The 23,678-nt window shown below is 47.3% G+C and overlaps 2 protein-coding genes across 2 annotated transcripts in view; both read right to left on the bottom strand.

The window, feature by feature from the left end:
* Positions 1-20,834, bottom strand: part of LOC308595579 (uncharacterized protein) — a gene marked incomplete at its 3' end in the record, with an annotated part of 54,419 nt that extends 33,585 nt beyond the window's left edge. Inside the window, exons 1-2 of the mRNA XM_081209980.1 lie at positions 20,491-20,834; positions 20,350-20,391 (exon numbers count right to left, since the gene is read on the bottom strand). The remainder of the gene's footprint in view (positions 1-20,349; positions 20,392-20,490) is intronic.
* On the bottom strand, positions 12,171-16,057 carry LOC308595641 (uncharacterized protein). Its single transcript, XM_081210172.1, has 2 exons — positions 15,914-16,057; positions 12,171-15,401 (listed from the first exon to the last, which is right to left on the bottom strand). The coding sequence occupies exon 2, from the start codon at positions 15,248-15,250 to the stop codon at positions 13,520-13,522; it is 1,731 nt and encodes a 576-aa protein (XP_081066298.1). The 5' UTR covers positions 15,251-15,401; positions 15,914-16,057; the 3' UTR covers positions 12,171-13,519.
* Positions 20,835-23,678: the final 2,844 nt, after the last annotated feature.

Here is a 23,678-nt window from a genome sequence, read left to right as displayed (position 1 = left end):
ACAGAGGCAGTTGACCAAGCCATGTTCTGAAAGCCCATCTCAGGAGAAGCCCTGAGGGCAAGGATGTAATTTGATTCTGAACTGATTTTAGAATGTGTCAGGGGTTCAGGGACAGAGGCACAGGGGAGGGAGGAGACGGAGAGCGATGGGGAAGAATCCCAGGACAGCGAGGAAGAGGATGACAATGACTCGAGGGATTCCATGAGTCTTTCAAGTGAATCAGAGGATTCCCAGAAGGGGGCGCCTGTGGTCAGGCCAAGGGGAGGCACAGGGGGGACTCGTCAGGAGCAGGGGGCCAGCAGGGGATCCCAAAGTGGGAGCTGGGAGTCAGGACCGGCTTCCCCGCCAGAGCGCAGCGAGGGGGGGGGAGGTTCCAGTGTGACAGGGGAAACAGCTCCGGCAGCAGAGAAGGGGGGAAGGTCGGAGCAAGACATCCTCCCGGAAGGGGAGGGGAGTAGTGCAGGGAGTAGTATAACTGTCAAGAGGAAGGTTAGAGGTTGGGGACGCACGCCAAGTTCAAATGTGGAGGCGCGCAGAAGAACAGGGAGTCCGGAGGAGGAGCCAGGTCCCAAAGCCCGCAGGAGGGGGGGAGAGCTGTCTGGGGATTCCGCATCAGGGGAGTCCAGGAAGGGCGAAACCCCGGGGGGCAGGAAGACCCTGCGGAAAAGGAAAGAAAGGAAGAGGTGGAGCAGCACAAGCCTCTTAAACTGGTGCAGGGGAGGGACTGACTCAAGAGGGGACTTCAGCGGTCTAAGCGTAACAGACGTGGGGCTGCGCGCCTCGGCTGTGGAGCGGATAATGAACTGCAATAAACATCTCTGTATATAAACTGGACTTGGCGTTGGTCTCTTGTGAGCTGGGACCTGAGGCAGCCCTGACAGAATGTATTTCAATTAATTGATTGTGATTTTATGTAAACTATATTACTTTTACTGTTGTTAGCCGCTCTGAGCCCGGCTTTGGCTGGGGAGGGTGGGATATAAATATATTTTATTTTATTTTCTTATTATAATTACAGTGGTCCCTCAGGTTACAGACGCTTCAGGTTACAGACTCCGCTAACCCAGAAATAGTACCTCGGGGTAAGAACTCTGCTTCAGGATGAGAATAGAAATAGTGTGGCGGTGGCACGGCAGCAGCAGGAGACCCCATTAGCTAAAGTGGTACCTCAGGTTAAGAACAGTTTCAGGTTAAGAACAGACCTCCGGAATGAATTAATTACTTAACCCGAGGTACTACTTTATTGTGTCGATAGTTTTCTTGTTCTTTGGGTGATGGGTACTGGAGAGGTGTCCAGAGATGTATCTGATAGAGTGACCAGCTGTTGCACTTGTGTAACCCTTTGATACCCCTCCCTATTTGTGACATACTAGTGAAGATGCTACTCGAAAAGTATTCTGGGTGAAGGGGGGAAGTTTTAAAAGTCGATGTACATTGTCCAGGGTTGCTCAAACAAAGAGAGATGCAAGGAGCTCCAAAAGGACCTCTCCAAATGGGGTGAATGGGCAGACAATACAGTTCATTGTCAATGAGATTAAAGTGATGCATGTTGGGACAAAAAAAACCTACACCTGTTAATATAATGTACAGGTTCATGGGTCTGAACTGGATTTCCCCGTGTGCTCTAGGAGACCAGGGGAGAGGGGAGGTGATCGCAGCAGGAGGGGGAGTCTCCCTGGATGCTTCAGCTGATGGCCTCCTCTTCTGGGTCTCCTAGCCCCCCCACTCCTCCCTGAACTGCTCTCTGCCCCAGCCTCTTCCTGCTCACCAAACCCTGTTTCCTCCTCAGCTTGCAACACCTCCCCTCCCCCTCTGCTCCCTTTTCTCCCTCTATCTGCTCATCGCCATCCCATCACCAGTCCCCAGGATCTGAAACTTCTTCCTTTGTGGGTACCCCAGACTGGTGCCTCCCGCCCCCTGCACCCCTCCAGTCCATGACAGCAACAGCAACAACAAGAGTAAAATCAGTAGGATAGCAATATGCACTGTGTTCCTCTGGCAGGAAGACTCCCTAGCAGCATGATTGACTAATAACTTCTGGGACTAGGGAAAAATATTATCCTCCCCAAAGCCCAGAATAAGCAGTAGCTCTGGGTTTCCCCTAAGTGGTTCATGACTGAAGATGGGCCTGTCAGGAGACTTTCCTGGTACCTGCAACCCATCCTTCCCCCTCTTCCAGTTAGGTTGGGGGGGTGAATCTCCCATTAAATTTTAAGTTTTCTTCAGAAGGTGCAGGGGCAGGGATGAAGTTCTGTTGAATAAGTAATGTTTGGAGATCATGGGGTGGTGGGGGTGACAGAGTATGTGGCAAAAACCAGTCTGTCACACAAACACCCATCTTGAATGCTTGAGTACAGCAACTCCAAGGCCTGAGCCAAGTATCGGCGGGGTAGGGGACACGTGTAGAGCAATTCCCACACTGAGGTCAAAAACACACACAGAAGCAGCAGGACTTTTTCAGTAATAGTTTACTGAGCTTTCAAAGCATACAGTTCTCACTGGGACCCCAGTGAGGCACAGAACTTAGCTCCTGAGAGCAAATCCAGTTTCAGCAGTAAAAAAAAATACAGCATGCAGGATATCAAAGTCAGGCACACACACCGGCAGAAGGGAGCAAGTGGGAAAAGAGGCTGGAAGGACACAGGGCAATGGAGGTGTGTCTTTCACTTCCTGCCACCTGGGAGGGAAGTCAGGAACTCGGCATCTGCAGGGACTTCACGAAGAAAAGCTTTCTGCCGCTGCTTCCAGGCACATCCCAGAAACACACACTGTGATTCACAGTGTATTGCCACATCAGCTGTTCTTCAAAGGTTATCGAGATGTGGTCTAGAAACCAGTATTGGACCAGATATCAATATATCGCCCAGTCCTAATCCTCACTCACCACCAGCAAACCAGATTCATCCTCTCTATCAAAAGGTACTTTACCTCTTAGATTATACTCGCATTGTTTGACATTGCATTCAATATTTCATTGCTGTTCAGTTTTACGTATAAACACAAGAACTTCAAATACACGTTGTGTGTTTAAGCCTGATTTCCTGCTGAGTTCATTGCTGTGAAGAAAGAGTGGACACTGAAAGGAAAATGTCCCGCACTCCATACATCTAAATGGGTTCTTCCATGGGAAAGTCCCAGGATGTTCCTTAAACACTCTATTTATTTAAAGCACTTTTTGCAATCTTTTCATTTATACTGCTCCTCAAACCCCAGAATAAGCAGGTTGACCCATGGGGTTCATGAGTGAAGATGGGCCCACCAGGAGACTTCCCTGGTACCTGCAGCCCCATATTCCCCCTCTTGAACTTAGGCTTTGGGGGGAAATCTCCCATTGAATTTCAGTATTTCAAGTTTTCTTCAGAACACACGGGGGCAGGGATGAGGTTCTGTTGTTGAAGAAGAGTTTGGAGATCAAGTAGTGGTGGGGTGACAGAGTTTGGTGCAAAAACCATCTTGTGTGCTTGAGTACAGCAACTCCAGGGCATGAGCTAAGTAGCAACAGGGTAGGGGCCACGTGTAGAACAAGTGCCACACTGAGGTCAAAAAGGCACACACAGGCAGCAGGACTTCTTCAGTAATAGTTTACTGAGCTTTCAAAGGCTACAGTTATGACTGGGACCCCAGTGAGGCAAAAAATTAGCTCCTGAGAACAAATCATTCAAATGGTTTCTCCCCTGTGTGAGTCAGTTGATGCACGCTGAGGTGTCCACTCTGACTGAATTTCCTTCCGCACTCCATGCAATTAAATGGTTTTTCCCTTGTGTGAGTCCGTTGATGTTTTCTAAGGGTTCCATTATCACGAAAGCTCTTTCCGCACTACATACATTCATATGGTTTCTCCCCCGTGTGAGTCCGTTGATGTATTCTAAGGCTTCCTTTGAAACTGAAGCTCTTTCCGCACTCCATACATTCATATGATTTCTCCCCTGTGTGAGTCCGTTGATGTATATTGAAGTTTCCACTCTTACTGAAGCTCTTTCCACAGTGCATACATTTATATGGTTTCTCCCCTGTGTGAGTCCGTTGATGTATTCTAAGGCTTCCATTCAAACTGAAGCTCTTTCCGCACTCATTGCATTTAAATGGTTTTCCCCCTGTTTGAGTCAGTTGATGTCTTCTAAGTTTCCCATTATCACTAAATCTCTTTCCACACTCATTGCATTTAAATGGTTTTTCCCCTGTGTGAGTCAGTTGATGCATATTTAGGTGTCCACTCTGACTGAATTCCCTTCCGCACTCCATGCATTTAAATGGTTTTTCCCCTGTGTGAGTCCGTTGATGTTTTCTAAGGGTTCCATTCTCACTAAAGCTCTTTCCACACTCCATACATTCATATGGTTTTTCCCCTGTGTGAGTCCGTTGATGTTTTCTAAGGGTTCCATTCTCACTAAAGCTCTTTCCGCACTCCATACATTCATATGGTTTCTCCCCTGTGTGAGTCCGTTGATGTTTTCTAAGGTCTCCACTCTTACTGAAGCTCTTTCCACAATGCATACATTTATAAGGTTTCTCCCCTGTGTGAGTCCGTTGGTGTTTTCTAAGGTCTCCATTCTGACTGAAGCTCTTTCCACACTCTAAACATTTAAATGGTTTCTCCCCTACATGAGTCTCTTGATGTCCTCTAAGGGTTCCATTATCACGAAAGGTCTTTCCACACTGCATACATTTAAATGGTTTCTCCCCTGTGTGAGTCTGTTGATGTCTTCTAAGGTTTCCAATGAAACGGAAGCTCTTTCCACACTCAATGCATTTAAATGGTTTTTCCCCTGTGTGAGTCCGTTGATGTCGTCTAAGGTTTGCATTGAAACTGAAGCTCTTTCCACACTCCATACATTCATATGGTTTCTCCCCTGTGTGAGTCCGTTGATGTGTTCTAAGGCTTCCATTATCACGAAAGCTCTTTCCACACTCCATACATTCATATGGTTTCTCCCCTGTGTGAGTCCGTTGATGTCGTCTAAGGATTGCATTTAAACTGAAGCTCTTTCCGCACTCCATACATTCATATGGTTTCTCCCCTGTGTGAGTCTCTTGATGTCCTCTAAGGGTTGCATTATCATGAAAGGTCTTTCCACACTCCATACATTTACATGGTTTCTCGCCTGTGTGAGTCTGTTGATGTCTTCTAAGGTTTCCAATGAAACGAAAGCTCTTTCCGCACTCCATACATTTATATGGTTTCTCCCCTGTGTGAGTCAGTAGATGCATATTTAGGCTTCCACTCCGACTGAATTCCCTTCCGCACTCCATGCATTTAAATGGTTTCTCCCCTGTGTGAGTCTGGTGATGTAAATTGAGGTGTCCACTCTGACTAAAGCTCTTTCCGCACTCCATACATTTAAATGGTTTCTCCCCTGTGTGAGTCCGTTGATGAGAGCTAAGTACATCACTCCGACTGAAGCTCTTTCCACAATCCAGACATTTAAATGCTTTTTCCCCTGTGTGCGTCCGTTGATGTATATTGAGGTTTCCACTCTGACTGAAGTTCTTCCCGCACTCCTTGCATTTGAATCCTTTCTTGCCCATGTGAGTCGGCTGTTGTGTTCTATCAGTGAAAGTCTTTCCACACTCCATACCTTTAAATGGTTTCGCCACTTTTGGGGTTTGTTGATGTGAGCTATGTGTGCTCATTCAATGAAACACGTTCCACATTTCACACATTTCAATGTCTATATCTAATGAAACCAAAGGTGCCCTTTCCCCTGGAAGTCTGTCTCTCTTCTCCATGACCCTCCTCAGCGTGGGAGGAAAGGAAATCCTGTTTGGGTTTCAAGGAAGAGAAGAAAGGAAAAGAGAGCATATCAGATGCAATTAGCACCACCTCATATTTCAACATGTCCTATATTTCCCCTGCATCCTACCCAGCTTCCAAATTTTTAGGAAATGAAGATGCAATGATGTCAAATGATAGTAATGCATCAGCAACCTTTCGTTATCCTCAATCATCATTAATAAAGCAGCATTATCTTGGAAAACAGCCTTTTCACATCAATTGTTTTCTCACTGGAAATGCAGCTACTCTCTCTCCATGAAAAGGCCCTCTCTTTCTCTGGTTCATCGTTCCTTTGGACATTTCCCATCATCGGCATCATAATCCTCCATCCACCCCTGTTTCCACCTCTAGATCTTCATGAATCACCTGCACAGTCCCAATGGCCTCAGGAAGTCCATGTGGACCATTATATGAGACCCAGGTCTACATCTTTTCCAGGGAGTGTGGTCTGGATCAGTCAGAGAATTAGTGACAAGGCTTGGTGCTTGGGGTCAGCTGAATGGGTGCTCAGGGAAGCTCCTGTTCTTGGAGATGGACCTCTGTCTACATGCCTTGCATTGCATGGAGAGAGCAGGAGAAGCAGAAAGAGAGCAGCTGGTAAATGTGAAACACCCCTACCCCATTGTTCCTCATAATAATGATGTGCTGCCTGATCTCGAGCCCCTCTTCTGACACAGGACTACCCTAATCTGGCACTGACAAAGCTGGATATTCAAGGCAAAGGGATAACTCTACTTAGTGGAAACTTCATCCTTTAATATGTAGTACAGATTCATTAACAACCTGAAGTTGTGTTATTTCTTGAGATATGAATTTATTCCTGATCTGAGCGTTTTTTCCTACTCTCCTAACTATATGTCAGTCTAGGAGATCGTTATGAAGGAGCAAGTTCTGGAACCTAGAGCCCTAAACAGCCTCGGCCCTGTAGACCTGAAGGAGTGTCTCCACGCCCATCCTTCACTCTGAACACTGAGGTCCTCCTCTGAGGGTCTTCTGCTGGTACCCTCCCTTCAGAGGTCAAGGAAATGAACAACTATCTGACATTTAGAAGATAGTTGAAGGGAGACCTGTATAAGGAGCTTTTTAATGTTGGATGTTTTACTGTCTTTTATGTGTACTGGAAACCCAACCAGATGGGCAGGGTATAAATACTACAATCATTTGTATTATCTTGTGATTTTTTGGTAGTTATTTTGGAATTCGTAGTGCAATATCAGGTCACGAAATGTTTTGGGTGGAGAAAATCACAGGGTTGCCGTAAACAATAATCCCACCCACAAACTCTCATTCACATACAGTCTGTAAATTTGGGAAGGTCACACAGCTCACCTGTGCTAATACTGGCAGTCTTTGGCCTCCATAGGCACACCATGCCTGTAGAGCCTCCAGCCACAAGCACTGTCTATCATGAAAATGGGTCCTTTGACTGGGAAGTATCTCAGCTTGTCAGTCACCCTGACATTGCCTATAAAAAGTAAGAGGAACAGAAATGCCTTTGAGGCGCACCTTCTATATCAATCCTGAGATCAATTAAATAGGTTCTGCACCCCTGTTTCTGTTGTTGTTTTTTAAAGAATTTTTATTAGAGTTTCAACAAGTTTTTATCATAACCAAACAAAACAACACAATAACAAAAATGTAAAACATAGAAAACAAAAAAAAATCATACCAGTTCAAATCTTAATTTCTTGTAACTTATTTTCCCGACTTCCTCACACCTCCCCTTTCTGTATTCCAATTTCTGATTTATTTTCAGCAAATCCCTCCCTTACTTTTAGCCTAATTTTAATATTGCTTATTTTCTTTAAATTAACCATTACCTCAGCTAACCACTTATTTTCTAATCCAGCGTCATTTTCAGATTCATTAATTTTGCTATGTTTCTTTACTTATTTCTCATAAAACATTTTTACATATTCCTTTCAGCTATGTCACCAATGCCACACTATCTTTATATCCTGCATCACTTTAACATTCTTTTGGAAGCCGCCCAGAGTGGCTGGGGAAACCCAGCCAGATGGGCGGGGTATAAATAATAAATTATTATTATTATTATTATTATTATTATTATTATTATTAAAATATTTTGCAATGTTTTTGCAGATAGCCTTTAAATTTCTTCCAATCCTCTTCCGTTTGTTCTTCTCCCGTGTCTCGGATTCTGCCAGTCATTTCTGCCAATTCCATGTAGTCTATCAATTGCACCTGCCATTCTTCCAGGGTGGGCAAATCTTGTGTCTTCCAGTACTTTGCGATAAGTATTCTTGCTGCTGTTGTTGCATACATAAAGAAAATTCTATCCTTCTTTAGCACCATCTGGCCGACAATGCCCAAGAGGAAGGCCTCTGGTTTCTTAAGGAAGGTATAGTTAAATACCTTTTTCAGTTCATTATAGATCATTTCCCAGAAAGCCTTAACCTTTGGGCACGTCCACCAGAGGTGAAAGAATGTTCCCTCAGTTTCCTTACATTTCCAACATTTATTATCAGGCAAATGATATACTTTTGCAAGCTTGACTGGTGTCATGTACCACCTGTAAATCATTTTCATAATATTTTTTTTTAAGGTATTACATGCCGTAAATTTCACACCAGTGGTCCATAACCGTTCCCAGTCAGCAAACATAATGTTATGACCAATGTCTTGTGCCCACTTAATCATAGCTGATTTGACCGTTTCATCCTGAGTGTTCCACTTTAACAGCAAGTTGTACATTCTTGAAAGTACCTTAGTTTTAGGTTCTAACAATTCCGTTTCTAATTTCGAATTTTCCACCTGAAAACCTATTTTTTTATCCATATTAAAAACCTCTCTAATTTGGTAATAATGTAACCAATCTCGCACTTTATCTTTTAGTTTCTCAAAAATCTGCAATCTCCATGTGTCTCCGTTTTGTTCTAGTATCTCCCAATATTTCGGCCATTTGGCCTCCATATTGAGTCTTTTCCGAGCCTTAGCTTCCATAGGTGACAACCACCCTGGGGTCTTATTTTCCAATAAATCTTTGTATCTTGTCCAGACATTAAATACTGCTTTCCTGACAATATGGTTCTGAAATGTTTTGTGAGCTCTAACCTTGTCGTACCACAAATATGCATGCCACCCAAACGCATTCTTAAACCTGTTTCTGATGACAAGTGTACATTTTCCTCATCCTCAATAAACCATGCAGTGGAAAAGACACTTGAAGATGGAAGCCTGAGAGAGAGGAAAAGGTTTCTGGCTGCTTCCTGGGTGGGATTGCAGAAACAAAGAGCCACTTCTGAGAAGGCCTCTCCCCTCCCCTCCTCTCTTCCTCTTTCTTCTCCTCTCCAGGGTGAACAGTGGTTGGACTTGGCAGATTCGCTGTGTCTGGACAGGGCAGGAGCTTATGGGGTGGGAAGAGGATGGAGCTTGCAGGAAGGAAGGGGTGGGGGGACAGGACCCCCCACTTTCCAGGGATCCCTCTCTGGTTGCCTTGAAGGGGGGGTCGATTCTTGGGTGGGAGGGAGAAGCCGAGCCGGCCCCTTCGGAGATTCCTCGTGGGTGCACGATGGAGACGTCTCCCTACAGACTGGTCTCCTCCCCCCAACCCCGCCAATGCTGCGCTTCCTTGCCCCGGGGATGCTCCCCTCCCTCCTCCCCCCGGCTCCCCCCACCCTTGGCCCCCTCCCTCTCTCCCGGAGTCTCCCCTGCACCCAGAGGCCCCCTTGGCGCGGCTCACCCCTCGCCATGCGCGACCCATCTCTCCATCCGGAGGGGCCCCGCAAGACGAGACGGGGAGGGACAGGGGGGTCTCTATCTAGGCGTCTCTCGCGCCCGTTAACCCTTTCATCGTCTGCCTCTCTCCGCGCGGAGCGCACAGGGCCCGAGGGATGCCTGCGCGGGGGAAACGGGGCCAGGGAGTCCTCGTGGGACCACGTGGGTGGGCGCCCCATGTCCTCCCCTGCCGAGGAAAGCCCCCTTCGCAGAACATACTCAGGGATCCAGGCCCTGCCGGGGGGGCCACGGAAGGCGCTTTGGAGAGATGGCGCGGAGTCCCTCTCTGGCTCCTTCTCTCCCCTCTCCTCCCCCCCGCGACCCCTTTACCTCTTTGTCCTCGATCCCGATTCTCATTTCCTTTCCTCCAACATCGATGTTTTGTTGGGGGGGGGGTCCCCTGCAGCCCCTCCTCCCCTTTCCGAAAGGGCGCGCCCCTAGAGCTATGGCGCTGAGCGGCAATCCGGCGTCGAAGCTCCACTTCCTGGAGAAGCAGGCAGTTTGGGAGGAGGCTCACCCCCCCCTTATTCCCGGAACAGAAGCCGGATTGGAGGAGGAGGAGGAGGAGGATCCTGATACTTCCAAAGGGGAAGCCCAGGAAAGCCTTGCAGCTGGGGGGGATCTGTGAATATGGTTCTTATTGGAAGAGGTTCTTATTGGAAGAGGGTAGTTAAAAATGTGTGGGAAACTGGGGCTGTTGACAGGGGGGGGGCGGGTCCATGTTTCTGAATGCCAAAGACTCCTACTTTGTGACAAATCTGTGATGCATCAAAGAAAATGTATTGGGAAATGTATTGTGGGAAATGGGGAGAGGTCTTAAAAATCCATGCAACCCTCTTCTCGGGGTTCCTACTCTTGGGGTGTTTGAACCTTGTTGCAACAAATAAAGATCAGGTCAACTGACCGTCCTTTGCTTCTTTAACTTGGCTGGAGGCTCCTTCTTTTGCTGAACGGAGGGACCCCCGGGGAGTGGCACCCTGAGGAGCTGGGCAGCGCGATGTAAATCCGCACCCCGGGATATTTTCCTTCTCAACTCTGTCCCACCTGAGCCTCACCCCCTTACCTAAAAGCCAGACACAGCACAATGTGACAGGATTGTGACTCCTGCCCTCAGCAAAGAAAATAGCTTCCCCTCCCCCCCCTCGGAGCAAAGCAACCCCGGGATGCTGAGGTCCCCCAGTCCTTGAAATAGAAAGGGGGGGCTCGGGACACCTTCAGGGAGCAGGCGGGGAGGGGGCTGCCCAGGCTCCAGAAGCGCCTTCTCGCTGGTTCCTCCCCATCGCCCTCCTGCTGCCTGCCTCCCCTCCCCTTCTACTGGTCCTTCGCAAGTGCGGGGAAGCCCTAGTCCCTCCGGCCCCCCTCAAATTCCTTCTCAGAGCCCCACATTGCACGGGGCAGCCTCACCTGCAGCGAAACAAAACGCAGCTGCCCTGCAGAGTAGAGCCAGGCTGGGGGCATTGTGGGGACCCCAGAAATGTGTCCCTAGAAGAAATGCGCCTCCTTCCTTTTCTGGTGTTCAAGTGCTGCCGGTGGGCTTCCCAGAAGAGACCCCTGCTTGGCCCCTGGGAGGACAGGGGCCCCCGTGGGCCTGATCCTGCAGGGCTCACCTGACGTTCTGGTGCAAGTGAACCCTCCTTTGTCCTTCAGGGAGAACAGGGTTTCCCAAATTTGGGTCTCCAGCTGTTTTTGGAATACAGCTCCCATCACCCCTAGCAGGCAAGACCAGTGGTCAGGGATGATGGCTATTGCCGTCAGGATCTCCAGGTGGCTCTGGCAAGTGAGCCCAGCTGCGTGTGACAAGAGTGGGGGGATTCCTTCCTGGATTCCAGAAGTGGCCATCACCTTTGAATATAGGGGTCAGTGACTCTATTCCTCCAACCGGAGTGAGTGTGGGTCTTCCTCGCCCACTTCCATTCTGCTCCGCCATTCCCAAAGAGTGATTCCTCTGAAGTCAGTAAATTGTTCAGAGTTGCTCAAACAGAGAGAGATTGCAAGGAGCCCCTAAAAGAGCTCTCCAAAGAGGGTGATTGGGCTGAAAATACAGTTCATTGTCAAAGAGATTAAAGTGATGCATGTTGGGGTGATGGATCTTATGGAAATGGTGGAAATGACTGGCAGAATCCGAGACCAGGGAGAAGAGTCGGTGCAAGAAGATTGGAAGAAATTTAAAGTTTATTTACAGAAACATAGTAAAAATAAGGAAGTTTAGAAGGAGGCTGGAATGAAGCTATGTGACTATTACATAATCAATATAAAGGATTTAAGTTAAATAGATTGTTGAAGGAAAGCAGGAAAGGTAAAATTATACTATGTTAAGACAAATTGATTGGATAAAAATTGGGAAAGATGGAAAGTATTTGCTGAAATAGCTAATTGAAGCAGAATACAAAAAGGGAGGTGTGAGGAGGTCAAAGAAACAAGTAAATGAATGTTAAGTTATAGAAGGTTTATTGTATTTTTCTGTATTTTCCTTTTTTTTCTTTTCTGTTTGACGGTTTTCTGTTCTTTGTTGATGTCTTTGTTGTTGTTTTTTTCTTTTGTTATATTCCTAAAACTTTAATAAATATTATTTTTTTAAAAAATAAAGTGATGCATGTTGGGGGGCAGGGAAACACCCTCTTAATATCATGTGCAGGATCATGGGGTCCTAACCGGGTTTCTCTGTGTGTTCTAGGAGACCATGGGAGAGGGGAGCCTGTCACAGCAGGAGGGGGGGTCTCCCTGGATGCTTCATCAGCCGGCCTCCTCTGGGTCTCCTGGCCCCCTCCTCTCCTCCCTCTGAGCCTGAACTGCTCTCTGCCCCAGCCTCTTCCTGCTCACCAAACCCTGTTTCCTCCTCAGCTTGCAACACCTCCCCTCCCGGTCTGCTCCCCTTTCTCCCTCTATCTGCTCATTGCCATCCCACAACCAGCCCCCAGGCTCTGAGCCTTCTTCCCTTGTGGGTCCCCCGGCTGGTGCCTCCCCCTCCCCACACCCAGCCAGTCCATGACTGCAAAAACAGAAATAACAGTAAAATCAGTATGATGGTAATATGCACTCTGATAGGGAAACTCCCTAGCAGCATGACTGAATAAAATCCTCTGGGACTATGAAAAAGAACTATCTTCTCCAAACCCCAGAACAAGCAGTAGCTCTGGGGTTGCCCCATGGGGTTCACGAGTGAAGATGGGACCCACCAGGAGACTTCCCTTCTTCCCCGTCTTGCAATAAGGCTTGGGGGGGGGAATCCTTGTTAAATTACAGTATTGTAAGTTTTCTTCAGAACACGCAGGGGCAGGGATGAAGTTCTGTTGAAGAAGCAGTGTTTGGAGATAGTGCAGTGGTGGGGATGAAAGACTTTGGTGCAAAAACCGTCTTGCATGCTTGAATAGAGCAACTCCAGGGCATAAGCCAAGTAGCAGTAGGGTAAGGGCCACATGTAGAGCAATTCCTACACTTAGGTCAAAAACACACACAGAGGCACCAGGACTTCTTCAGTAAAAGTTTGCTGAGCTTTCAAAGCATACAGTTCTCACTGGGTCCCCATATAATCTCTATAATCTTAGATGATACTCACATTGTTTGACATTGCCTTCAATATTTCATTGCTGTTCAGTTTTACATATAAACACAAGAACTTCAAATACACGTTGTGTGTTTAAGACTGATTTCTTGCTGAGTTCATTGCTGTGAAGAAAGAGTGGACACTGAAAGGAACACGTCCTGCACTCCATACATCTAAATGGGTTCTTCCATGTGAGAGTCCCTGGATGTTCGTTAAACACTCCATTGCAAATAAAGCACTTTTTGCAATCTTTTCATTTAAACTGCTTCTCCTCTTTGTTGATGGTTTTTAGGGTTTCAAATCCGAATGTCCTTCCAGTACCTGAGTCTGTTGATTTAGAACTTCCACTAGGACTGAAACTCTATCTATTTTACTGATATTTATACAGTTTGTGTTTTGTGTGAGTTCGTTCGCATAAATCAAGGGTTCCACTCTGACTGGAGCTCCTTCCACAGTCCATACATTTAAACAGATTCTCCCCTGTGTGTATGCTGATGTTTTCTAAGGTTTCCATTATGATAAAAGCTCTTTCCGCACTCCATACATTTAAATGGTTTCTCCCCTGTGTGAGTCCGTTGATGTATATTGAGGTGTCCATTCTGACTGAAGCTCTTTCCGCACTCCATACATTTATATGGTTTCTCCCCTGTGTGAGTCCGTTGATGTCTTCTAAGGGCTGCATTGAAACTGAAGCTCTTTCCACACTCCAGGCATTTAAATGGTTTCTCTCCTGTGTGAGTCCGTTGATGTATATTGAGGTGTCCATTCTGACTGAAACTCTTTCCGCACTCTATACATTTATATGGTTTCTCCCCTGTGTGAGTCTGTCGATGATTTCTAAGGTTTCCACCGAAACTGAAGCTCTTTCCACACTCCATACATTTATAGGGTTTCTCCCCTGTGTGAGTCTGTTGATGTTTTCTAAGGTTTCCATTATGATGAAAGCTCTTTCCGCACTCCATACATTTAAATGGTTTCTCTCCTGTGTGAGTCTGTTGATGTTTTCTAAGGTCTCCATTCTGACTGAAGCTCTTTCCGCACTCCATACATTTAAATGGTTTCTCCCCTGTGTGAGTCCGTTGATGTTTTCTAAGGTCTCCATTCTGACTGAAGCTCTTTCCACACTCCATGCATTTATATGGTTTCTCCCCAGAATGAGTTCGTTGATGTTTTCTAAGGCTTCCATTTTCAGTAAAGCTCTTTCCGCACTCCATACATTTATATGGTTTCTCCCCTGAATGTGTCCGTTGATGATTTCTAAGGCTTCCATTATAAGTAAAACTGTTTCCACACTCCATACATTTATATGGTTTCTCCCCTGTGTGAATCTGTTCGTGTAATTTAAGGGCTCCATTCTGACTGAAGCACTTTCCGCACTCCATACATTTAAATGGTTTCTCCCCCGTGTGAATCCTTTGATGTTTTCTAAGGTTTCCACTGCAACTGAAGCTCTTTCCACATTCCATACATTTAAATGGTTTCTCCCCTGTGTGAGTCCGTTGATGTGTTCTAAGCTTTCCATTATCAGTAAAGCTTTTTTCGCACTCCATACATTTAAATGGTTTTTCCCCTGTGTGAGTTCGTTGATGTATGTTGAAGTGTCCACTCTGACTGAAGCTTTTTCCACATTCCATACATTTAAATGGTTTCTCCCCTGTGTGAGTCCGCTGATGTAAACTTAAGTCTCCATTCTGACTGAAGCTCTTTCCACAATCCAGACATTTAAAAGGTTTCTCCCCTGTATGAATCCTCTGATGACTTCTAAGTGTATCACTCCGACAGAAGCTCTTTCCACAATCCATGCATTTAAAAGGTTTCTCCCCCGTGTGAATCCATTGATGTGCTCTAAGTTTATCACTCCGACTGAAGCTCTTTTCACAATCCATGCATTTAAAAGGTTTCTCCCCCGTGTGAATCCATTGATGTGCTCTAAGTTTATCACTCCGACTGAAGCTCTTTTCACAATCCAGACATTTAAAAGGTTTTTCCCCTGTGTGAAACTGTTGATGTAAACTTAAGTGTCCATGTTGACTGAAGTTCTTCCCACACTCCCTGCATTGGAATTCTTTCTTGCCCATGTGAGTCCGCTGATGTGTTCTAAGTTTTCCACTATCAGGGAAACTTTTCCCACACTCCATACCTTTAAATGGTTTTCCCCCTGTTGGACGTCGTTGATGTGAACTATGGGTGCTCATTCAATGAAGCATTTTCTGCATTTCACACTCTTTTTTTTCTATTCCTAATGATACGAAAGGTGCCCCATTCACTGGGGTTTGAAGTGTCTTCTCCATCTCCTTCTTCAGAGTGGGAGGAACGGAAATCCTGTTTAGGTTTCAAGGAAGAGAACTAAGGGAAAGAGAACATATCAAGCTCCATTAGCACCTTCTCCTATTTCAACATCTCCTACATTCCCTCATCTCCTATCCATGTTCCCAATTTTTAGGAAATGAAGTTGCAATGTCATCAGATGATAGTAATTCATGAGCAACTTTCAAAATCCTCAATCAATGTTAATAAAGCAGCATGATTTTTTTAAAGAATGATGTGCTGTCTCATCTCTTGCCCGTCTTCTGACGCAGGACTATCCTAAAATGACACTGAAAAGCAGGATATTCAAGGCAAATAGATAAACTGTGCTTGGTGGAATGTGTAGTACCTTGAAAATGTAGTATTGATTCACTGATGGCCTGAAGCTGTGTTATTTCTGGGGAGATGAATTCCTGTTCTGTCTTAAAGATCCGAATCATACAATATCATGGGGTGTTAGGGGAGTGTTAGTACTTTTGGTGGAGGTAATGTAGTCCGCCTTCTGGAGTAATTTATCCACCATTGGTCCCCACCCTGCACTCAGCTCTCACCTGTGTATTCCAGAAACTGTCAGGATGGAATAGGGACCACAATCCCAGGAACGGCTTCAACTGGCCGGCAAAACCAGGTGAGGATAGATGATGGGTCTCAAATCCTTGGTGTATTACGGAATTCTGCTGCAGGTGAAGAAAGGCCTGGTGGATGGAAAGGATGAGAACAACAGTGAATCCCACAGTCAAGGAGGCAGATTATGTCCATTCTGCAGAGGAAAGTGAAGGGCAGATGGGGCTAGTCAACCTGGGAAGGAAGCCCATCGAGAAGGAAAACTCTGGTCGTAATACTTTGGTTCACTCCTTCGCTTCCTCGTGAATTATCTTCAGGAGAAGAAAAGGCTATGGAGGAAAACCCAGACAAATCCAGAGTGGACTCTCTAAGATGGTTGGATGCTGCCCTGCACACCTCCTTCCAGCCACTCCTGCAGCCAAGCTGGTGCCTGACGTACTGCTCTGCTTTCCTTGGGACCATATAAGCCAGGCTGAGAAGGGGGTCTTGTTGTCCAGGCAGCCCAGGACCCCCAAACACACTGCCTAGGCAGTGCTGCTAACACAGCAGTTTCAGGGGGAGCGATGAACTCAGGTCTGTGTATCAGAATCTCTCCAATGTGGAATATGTAAAACAGAACTGCTGCTTATATCATATATCAATTAAAAAGTATTCAGAATATTTGTCTTTTGAAGAAAAGACCACCAACTATCCGATGGCCCCTTCAAAGCTAATGAAAGTCTTGTGCCTGGAGCTTTGGGGTTGCAGGACCAGGAAAGCTTCTGCCACCATTATCCTTCCAATTGGGATTCAGGCCTCACCATGGAACTGAAATTGCCCTAGCTGTGCTGTTTCCTGGTTCTGCTGGATCTCTCAGCGGCTTTGGAGACCTTTGACCATGGTATCCTTCTGGACTCTCTAAGGGAGCTGGGGGCCCTGCTATGCAGTGGTATCCCTCCTACCTCCTAGGCCATGTCCAGAAATTGATGTTGGGGGATGAGTGTTCTGACCCCTGGGTGCTCCCTTGTGGGAGCAACAGGGTTGCCGTAAACGATAATCCCACCCACAAACTCTCATTCACACGAAGTCTGTAAATTTTTTGGGGGGTGTGTGTGTCACACACCTCGCCTGTGCTAATATTGGCAGTCTTTGGCCTGTATAGGCACACCCTGTATGTAGAGCCTCCAGCCACAGGCACTGTCTATCATGAAAATGGGTCCTTTGACTGGGAAGATTCATGCAATGGCTATCATTGGATGCTGATGGGTTGTATCTCAGCTTGTCAGTCACTCTGACACTGCCTACAAAGAATAAGAGGAACAGAAATGCTTTTGACTTCCATATCAAGCCTGAGAGCCATTCCATTGACTCTGTACCCCTGTTTCTGATGACAGGTGTACATTATCCTCATCCTCAATGAACCAGGCAGTGGAAAAGACACTTTAAGATGGAAGCCTGAGAGAGAGGAAAAGGTTTCTGGGGACTTCCGGGTTAGCGCGATCGGTTAATGGCGGATTCCCTCCGAGCTCCGGAGGGAATCGGCTCTACTGAAGACGGGTCCTGCCGCGGCAGCGACGCGGGGACCCTCAGAAACCATAGGCGCTGAAGCCTGTGGACTTGGTGACTCAGTGGGCACCATTTGCGCCCCCCCGACCCACAAAGAAGCCTTTTTAAAGGCTTCGGAGAGGGTGCGGGGAGTGGCGTGGTGCTGTGAGTAGACCGCTACTTCAGTGGAGTGAAGCCGCGAGCCATGGCCGGAGATCGCTGACTTTTTTCCTTGAACATTTGGGCTGAAAAAGAAATAACCCATGAGTAGTACGGAATTTGGACTTAAAAATTTTCTTTTCATTGAATTCGGAATGATCGGGGGAGTGCTAAAAGGAAGTCCGCACCCCCTTTCTGCAGACATTTAAAGCAAGAATCAGATAACTAAGGTGGAGAGACCATTTCTCTCTTTGTGAGACAAAAGTTATTAATTTCACGATTGGCATTAGAAGTTTTGTGCTGGAGGATAAGAACTGAATTCTAGAAGTGGATGTGAAACCCCCCCTGGATCCGGGAGCGATCCGCGAGTGAGCCTGTTGAGGAGACACAAGGAGTTTGACAGCTGTCAAAGGAGCTGTCAAAGGAGCTGTCAAATCTAGAAAAATTGTTATTTAATATCTTTGTGGACTAGACATGTTACATTTGATTTTAAGTTGTTGGAAACAATGAAGAAATAAGTAATAAGGTAATTAACTGTTGGAGAAGGGTTACTAAGTAATCAGAACCTCTCTAGGGGGGACTTACAATGGCTGCAGATGGAAAATTACAGGCCGAGTTGGAAAAAATGTTTCTTCTCGTGGGAAAGCTACAAGACCAGAGCACAGCTATGGCTACAAATCTTGCAACCTTGAATTCTAAAGTAAATAATCCTGTTGACTGTGTTAAGGACTTGACAAAAAATAACTCTGCAGCTGAATCAGAAGTGATATTTTCAGAACTAGAGGAGAGAGAAGGAGGAGCGGAAATATTGCTGGTGGAAAGGGCCAACCAGAAGCCTACAATTGTGGAATATAAAGAAAACAAGAAAATTGTGGATGAATCATGGATTACAAATTTGTTCAAGATGAAAGAGGAAGCCTTTGGGACATTTGGAACATTTGGATTTAAAAGAAGCAAGAAATATGATTGGGGCTCCGTTTTGGAATATGGAGGACTGGCTGGAAGAAACATGGATTTTACTGGGATAGAGCTCCTTCGAGACCCGATGACCAACATAAAGGACTACCAACAAAACCGGCGGAGAGGGACTGACAGAGATTTGAAGGCCTCGGATGTGAGAAATCCAGGCTAAGAACTGATATCGTGGAATCTTCTTTTTTGGGGGATCGAAACCGGGAAAGAGAGCGTTTGAATCCAAAAGGACTATAATTTTATGATTTTTATGTTTAGGTAGTATGTTTAGTAACTAATATATAAAATTGGGAAATCTGTGGAAGGGAACCTGGGTTGACCTTAGAAAAGGATGTAATGATTATAATTGAGGTATAAGTTAAATTTGGTTAACTAAGAAGAACTAAGTTAAAAGAAAAAATGATCGTAATAATACTGTAAAAATGAGAGTAAGAACTTGCTGAGTTAATTATTGGAATTAGGATGTATGAAGGGGAGGTGCGGGGAAGTCAGAGAATGTGGTTATGAAAGTAAGGATTGGAAATTATACATGTTTGTCTCTGTCTTTGTGTGTTTGTGATGTCAATATAAAAGGTAAAACCCAATAAAAATTTTATTAAAAAAGAAGAAGAAGAAAAGGTTTCTGGCTGATTCCTGGGTAGGACTGCGGAAACAAAGAGCCGCTTCCTAGAAGGCCTCTCTCCTCCTCTCTTCCTCTTGGAATTTCCTTACCTCTCCAGGGAGACCAATGGTTGGACTTGGCAAAACCGCTGTATCTACCATTAATTTGATTTTGATTTTGAATTGATATTAGAATGAATTGATTTTAGAATGCATTTTAATTAACTGATTGTGATTATATGTAAACTGTGTTACTTTTATTGTTGTTAGCTACTCTGAGCCCAGCTTCGGCTGGGGAGGGCGGGATATAAATTATTATTATTATTATTATTATGGAGAGGTCAGGGGCTTATGGGGTGGGAATTGGGTGGAGCTTGCAGGAAGGAAGGTGTGTCTTGTTAACGGAGAAATCTGAGGGCCCCCCTGAACAAAAAACAAGGACACCAGCCAGGAATACCAGAGCAAAACAGCAGCCAGTAGGCTTGGTCTTTATTGAAGACTGTCGTGACAGGACTCCCACCTGCCACCAGTTGAAACAAGATGGAAGCCCTGAACAAGAGAGAAGCCAATCTTTTATTAGCTGCTAATGCCAATGTTACACCCCCCCAAACTACATCATGCTTACATCATGAAAGGGGAGGTCTGGTGGCAGTAATCTGAGCATCCTGGACCCTGCCCCATAGCTCTCCTTGCCCTCTACCAAACACCCATCAAGTGTAATAAAAGAGATATTTACATTTCCCTGCTAGGAGCAGAAGTGTGAGAATGGGGGGGATGGGGGGAGTGCAAAAAAAAATTACCACCATGCGGCCTGACTTATACCCCCCCCCCCAACAAGAAAGGAAATGGCAGAAATGTGGCCTGTTGTTTAAAGTGACGTCAGCAGAATTAAAAGCTGCTGTGTGGCCTACGTCTGGGGTCGCACACCACCATTCATGGCCAGTGGAGCCCACGGCCATGCTCCCCCACGCCTGCAAAAAGGAAACAGCTGAAATGTGGCCTACAGCTGGAGGGTGGCGAATGGCGGCCTCGAGGGATCCATCCCCCCCCCCCGCCACAAAAACAAGAAGGCCACCCTCTGCGGTCTAGCTGGGCGCCTGCCCAGAAAGAAAATTGCACCCTAGCTTGGCGGAGGGGCCATGCCCCTTCCAATCAGGCCAGATGTTACCTTAATCCGGCTGCCAGGACACGCTCTTGATGACCCTGATCCCTGAAGGAAGAAAACCAAAAGAGGCTTGGACAAAGGGGTCGGCCTCTTTTCTTTGGCCTTTGCCCCGCCCCCAGCCAGCCAGCCATTGTCCTCCCTGACCTGTTTCCAAGGCAAGTTAATCCCACCCTTTTGTCTTCATCTGGGTTGGTTCTTTCTGGAATGGCTACCTGTCCGGCACTCAGGTACCAGGATGCCAGGGATTATCACTCAGGCAGAGGGGCTGCTGAGGAGCTGAGCTCACGTCTATATGAATTTCTGAAGGTCTCCCTGTGAGCCAGTACATAGAGACATTTATCAGTGAATTCCTACATTTGGTATCGTGCAGCAAAGGCCCTTTGAATAGATAGGAAGAAACTGTGATCAAGTGCTTTGTGGGGACAAATCACAAAAGTGATGGTGCTGATTTTGGTAGTGGGCTGCATGTGCATGATATCTGCTGGAGGGGCAACCCCCCCCTATACATAAATTACTGCAACAGTATGGGCAGGGCAGGGGCTTATGGGGGCTTATGGGGTGGGAGTAGTATAGAGGTTGCAGGAAGGAAGGGGTGGGGGGACACGACCCCCTACTTTCCAGGGATCCCACTAGTAGCTTTGAAGGGGTGGCCGATTCCTGGGTGGGAGGGAGAATCCAAGGCGGCCCCTCGAGAAAATCCCCGCAGGCACCATGATGGAGACGTGTCCCCAAAGACTGGTCTTCCTGACTCTCTCTCCCCCCCCCCACCATTGCTGCCCTTCCCTGCCCCAGGGATGCTCCCCCTCCCCACTTCCTCGACCCCCTCCCTCTGTCCCAGAGTCTCCCCTGAACCCAAAGTCCCCCCTTGGCGTGGCTCACCCGTCGCCCTTCGCCCCCCATCTCTCCATCCGGAGGGCCCCCCCAAGACGAGCAAGGGAGGACAGGGGGGTCTCTATCCAAGCGTCCCTCACGCCCGTTAACCCTTTCATGGCCCACCTCTTTCCGCTCGGAACCCACAGCGCCCCAGGGATGCCTGCGCGGGGAAATGGGGCGAGGGGGCTTCGTTGGGATCCCCTGGGTGGGCTTCCTAAGGGCCCAAGGAAAACCTCATTCGCAGCACGCGTGCAGGGATCCAGTTGCACCAAAGGCGCTTTGGGGAGCTCAAGGGGGTCTCTGGATCCTTCTCTCCCCGCCCCCCCCCCGCGACCCCTTTATCTCTTTGTCCTCGCTCCCGATTCTCCTCTCCTTTCCTTTCCGGCAACATCCACGTGGGTGGGGGGGATTTACCTGCCGCCCCTCCTCCCCTTTCCGAAAGCGCGCGCCCCTAGATCTGCGGCGCAGAGCAGCAGTCCGGCGCAGAAGAGCCACTTCCGGGAGAAGCAGGCCATCTGGGAGGGGGGCTCATCCCCCCCCCCATTCCCGGAACAGAGGTCGGATGGCGAGGAGGAGGAGCAACATATTGGGGAGGGGATTTGGGGTTTGCGGTGGCGGGGTGTGGGAAGGATGTGCCGGGAGGGTGGAATTTGGGGGGCGGGGAGGAGAGGAAGGTGTCCCCCTCCCCTCTTCCTTCTGTGAATCAGGAGATGGGGGCTGGGCTGATCCCGGCAATCCAGCTGCAAAGTGGGGTGTCCCCCCCCACAATGTTTATATTGCAAAATCCTTCCCTCCCCCACCCCACGCCACGAGCTTAGATCCCTCCGTGTTTTAGGTATTGCTGCTGTTAAATCCAGGAAGTGGGGAGCGGCAGTCAAGACACAAATCCATCGGGATGGGGGGTTGAATCCTGATACTTTCCAAGGCGAAGCGCAGGGAAGCATTGCAGCTAGGGGTGTGTGTGAATACTATTGTGGTGCTTTGGGGAGGAGGGTAGTAAAAAGGTGTGGGAAAGTGGGGTTGTGGTGGAGCGATGAACCCCAAAGGACTGAGAATTGACTGTGAACAGGACTGGCCCACCCAAGCCTCACCCCCTTACCTAAAAGCCTGACACCCCGCAATGTGACAGGATTGTGACTCCTGCCCTCAGCAAGCAAAATACCCCCATTCCTTGAAATGGGGGGAGCCGTGGGCTGTTGCTCTGTCTGTGTGTCTCAGGCAAAGGGGGGCTGCTCTGTGTGTTTTGCTAGCAGTTAAAATGCACATTTTTGAGGGGAAAGCTTTCTTTTTCTGCGCTTTGCATTGAGACTTCTGTTTCCAGCTCAGCCAGGAGAGCTGGGGCTGGAGGGTGTAGCAGGAACCCCCACCCCAATCATTCTGTTTGTACAAACTTCATACACACTCACACACTACATACGCCACACTTCTGTTATAAATTCATAGAAAAATCAACCATACATTGGATTTGCACTGTTCCATTTTTATTTTACTCCATATGACAAGGACTATCAAAAGGGGGTGGCTTGGTTCTGGTCAGCCATAATCCCTTCACCATCCCAGCACATCCACAGGAGCCCTGCCCAGTTGCTATGCCAGCCCTGATGGTCCTAGACAGAAGACCCGTCAAGATCACAAAGAACTTGCATATGGGAGTGGATTCAGCATGGACTGAAACAAAGGACAATGATCAGATCTTCCCTCTGGGGGCAGGAAACTGCAAACTCCCCTTTGTCACCTGGAAAGTACTCATGGGAAGGGGGAAAGGAGGAACCAGCCAGGTGACAGGACACTCAGGTTACCACCAACTCCTCCCTCAACCCCTCCTTTCTGTAATGTATGCATGATGCTTCTGGGGGTGGGCTTGACCTAGAGGAGGGGAATTTCAAAAGTTTTTATAAGACCTTGCACACTATTTTTCTTTGTCTTTCCTCTCACCTACAAGTGAGGGGAGCACCCTGTCGCGACAGTCTTTCTTCAATAAAGACCAAGCCTACAGGCTGCTGATTTGCTTCAATTTACTCTGGTTGGTGTCTTTACTTTTTGTCCAAGGGAGCCCTCGGATTTTTCTGGTAACAAGGGCCAGCTGTGTGTGTGTGTGTGTGAGAGAGAGAGAGAGAGAGAGAGAGAGAGAGAGAGAGAGAGAGAGAGGAAAACACCCCACACCCCCACACAGCAACAACAGGCTCCCAGCTCTGTGTATGTCTATGTATTTTATTGTCTCTATCTCGGCCAAGAGGGGCTGAGGCTGTGAGGAAAGAGGAGTTTTCTCACTTTGTGTTTTGCTTGAAGGCTCCTCTCCGGCTGAGGGCTGGGGCTGCAGAGATCAGGCTCATTCCCCCCTTGGCACAACTGCGAGTTCTCTGCCCAGGACTGGCGGGCTGTGCAGCCGAGGGCGGCATTTATGTATGAGTCTTTTTTCTTTCTATAGTCTCTTTTCAAGGTACTACTGTATTTTATCT

This window comes from Podarcis bocagei (assembly GCF_964188305.1).
Source record: "Podarcis bocagei genome assembly, chromosome: 10".
In the NCBI taxonomy this organism is placed as follows: Eukaryota; Metazoa; Chordata; class Lepidosauria; order Squamata; family Lacertidae; genus Podarcis; species Podarcis bocagei.
The sequence above is the reverse complement of the archived record's forward strand: the minus strand, read 5'-3'. Positions and strand labels throughout refer to the sequence as shown.

Bases quoted from the DNA above. Each gene is read 5' to 3' on its own strand.
- LOC308595641 (XM_081210172.1), bottom strand. From the start codon at position 15,250: ATGAGCACCCATAGTTCACATCAACGACGTCCAACAGGGGGAAAACCA.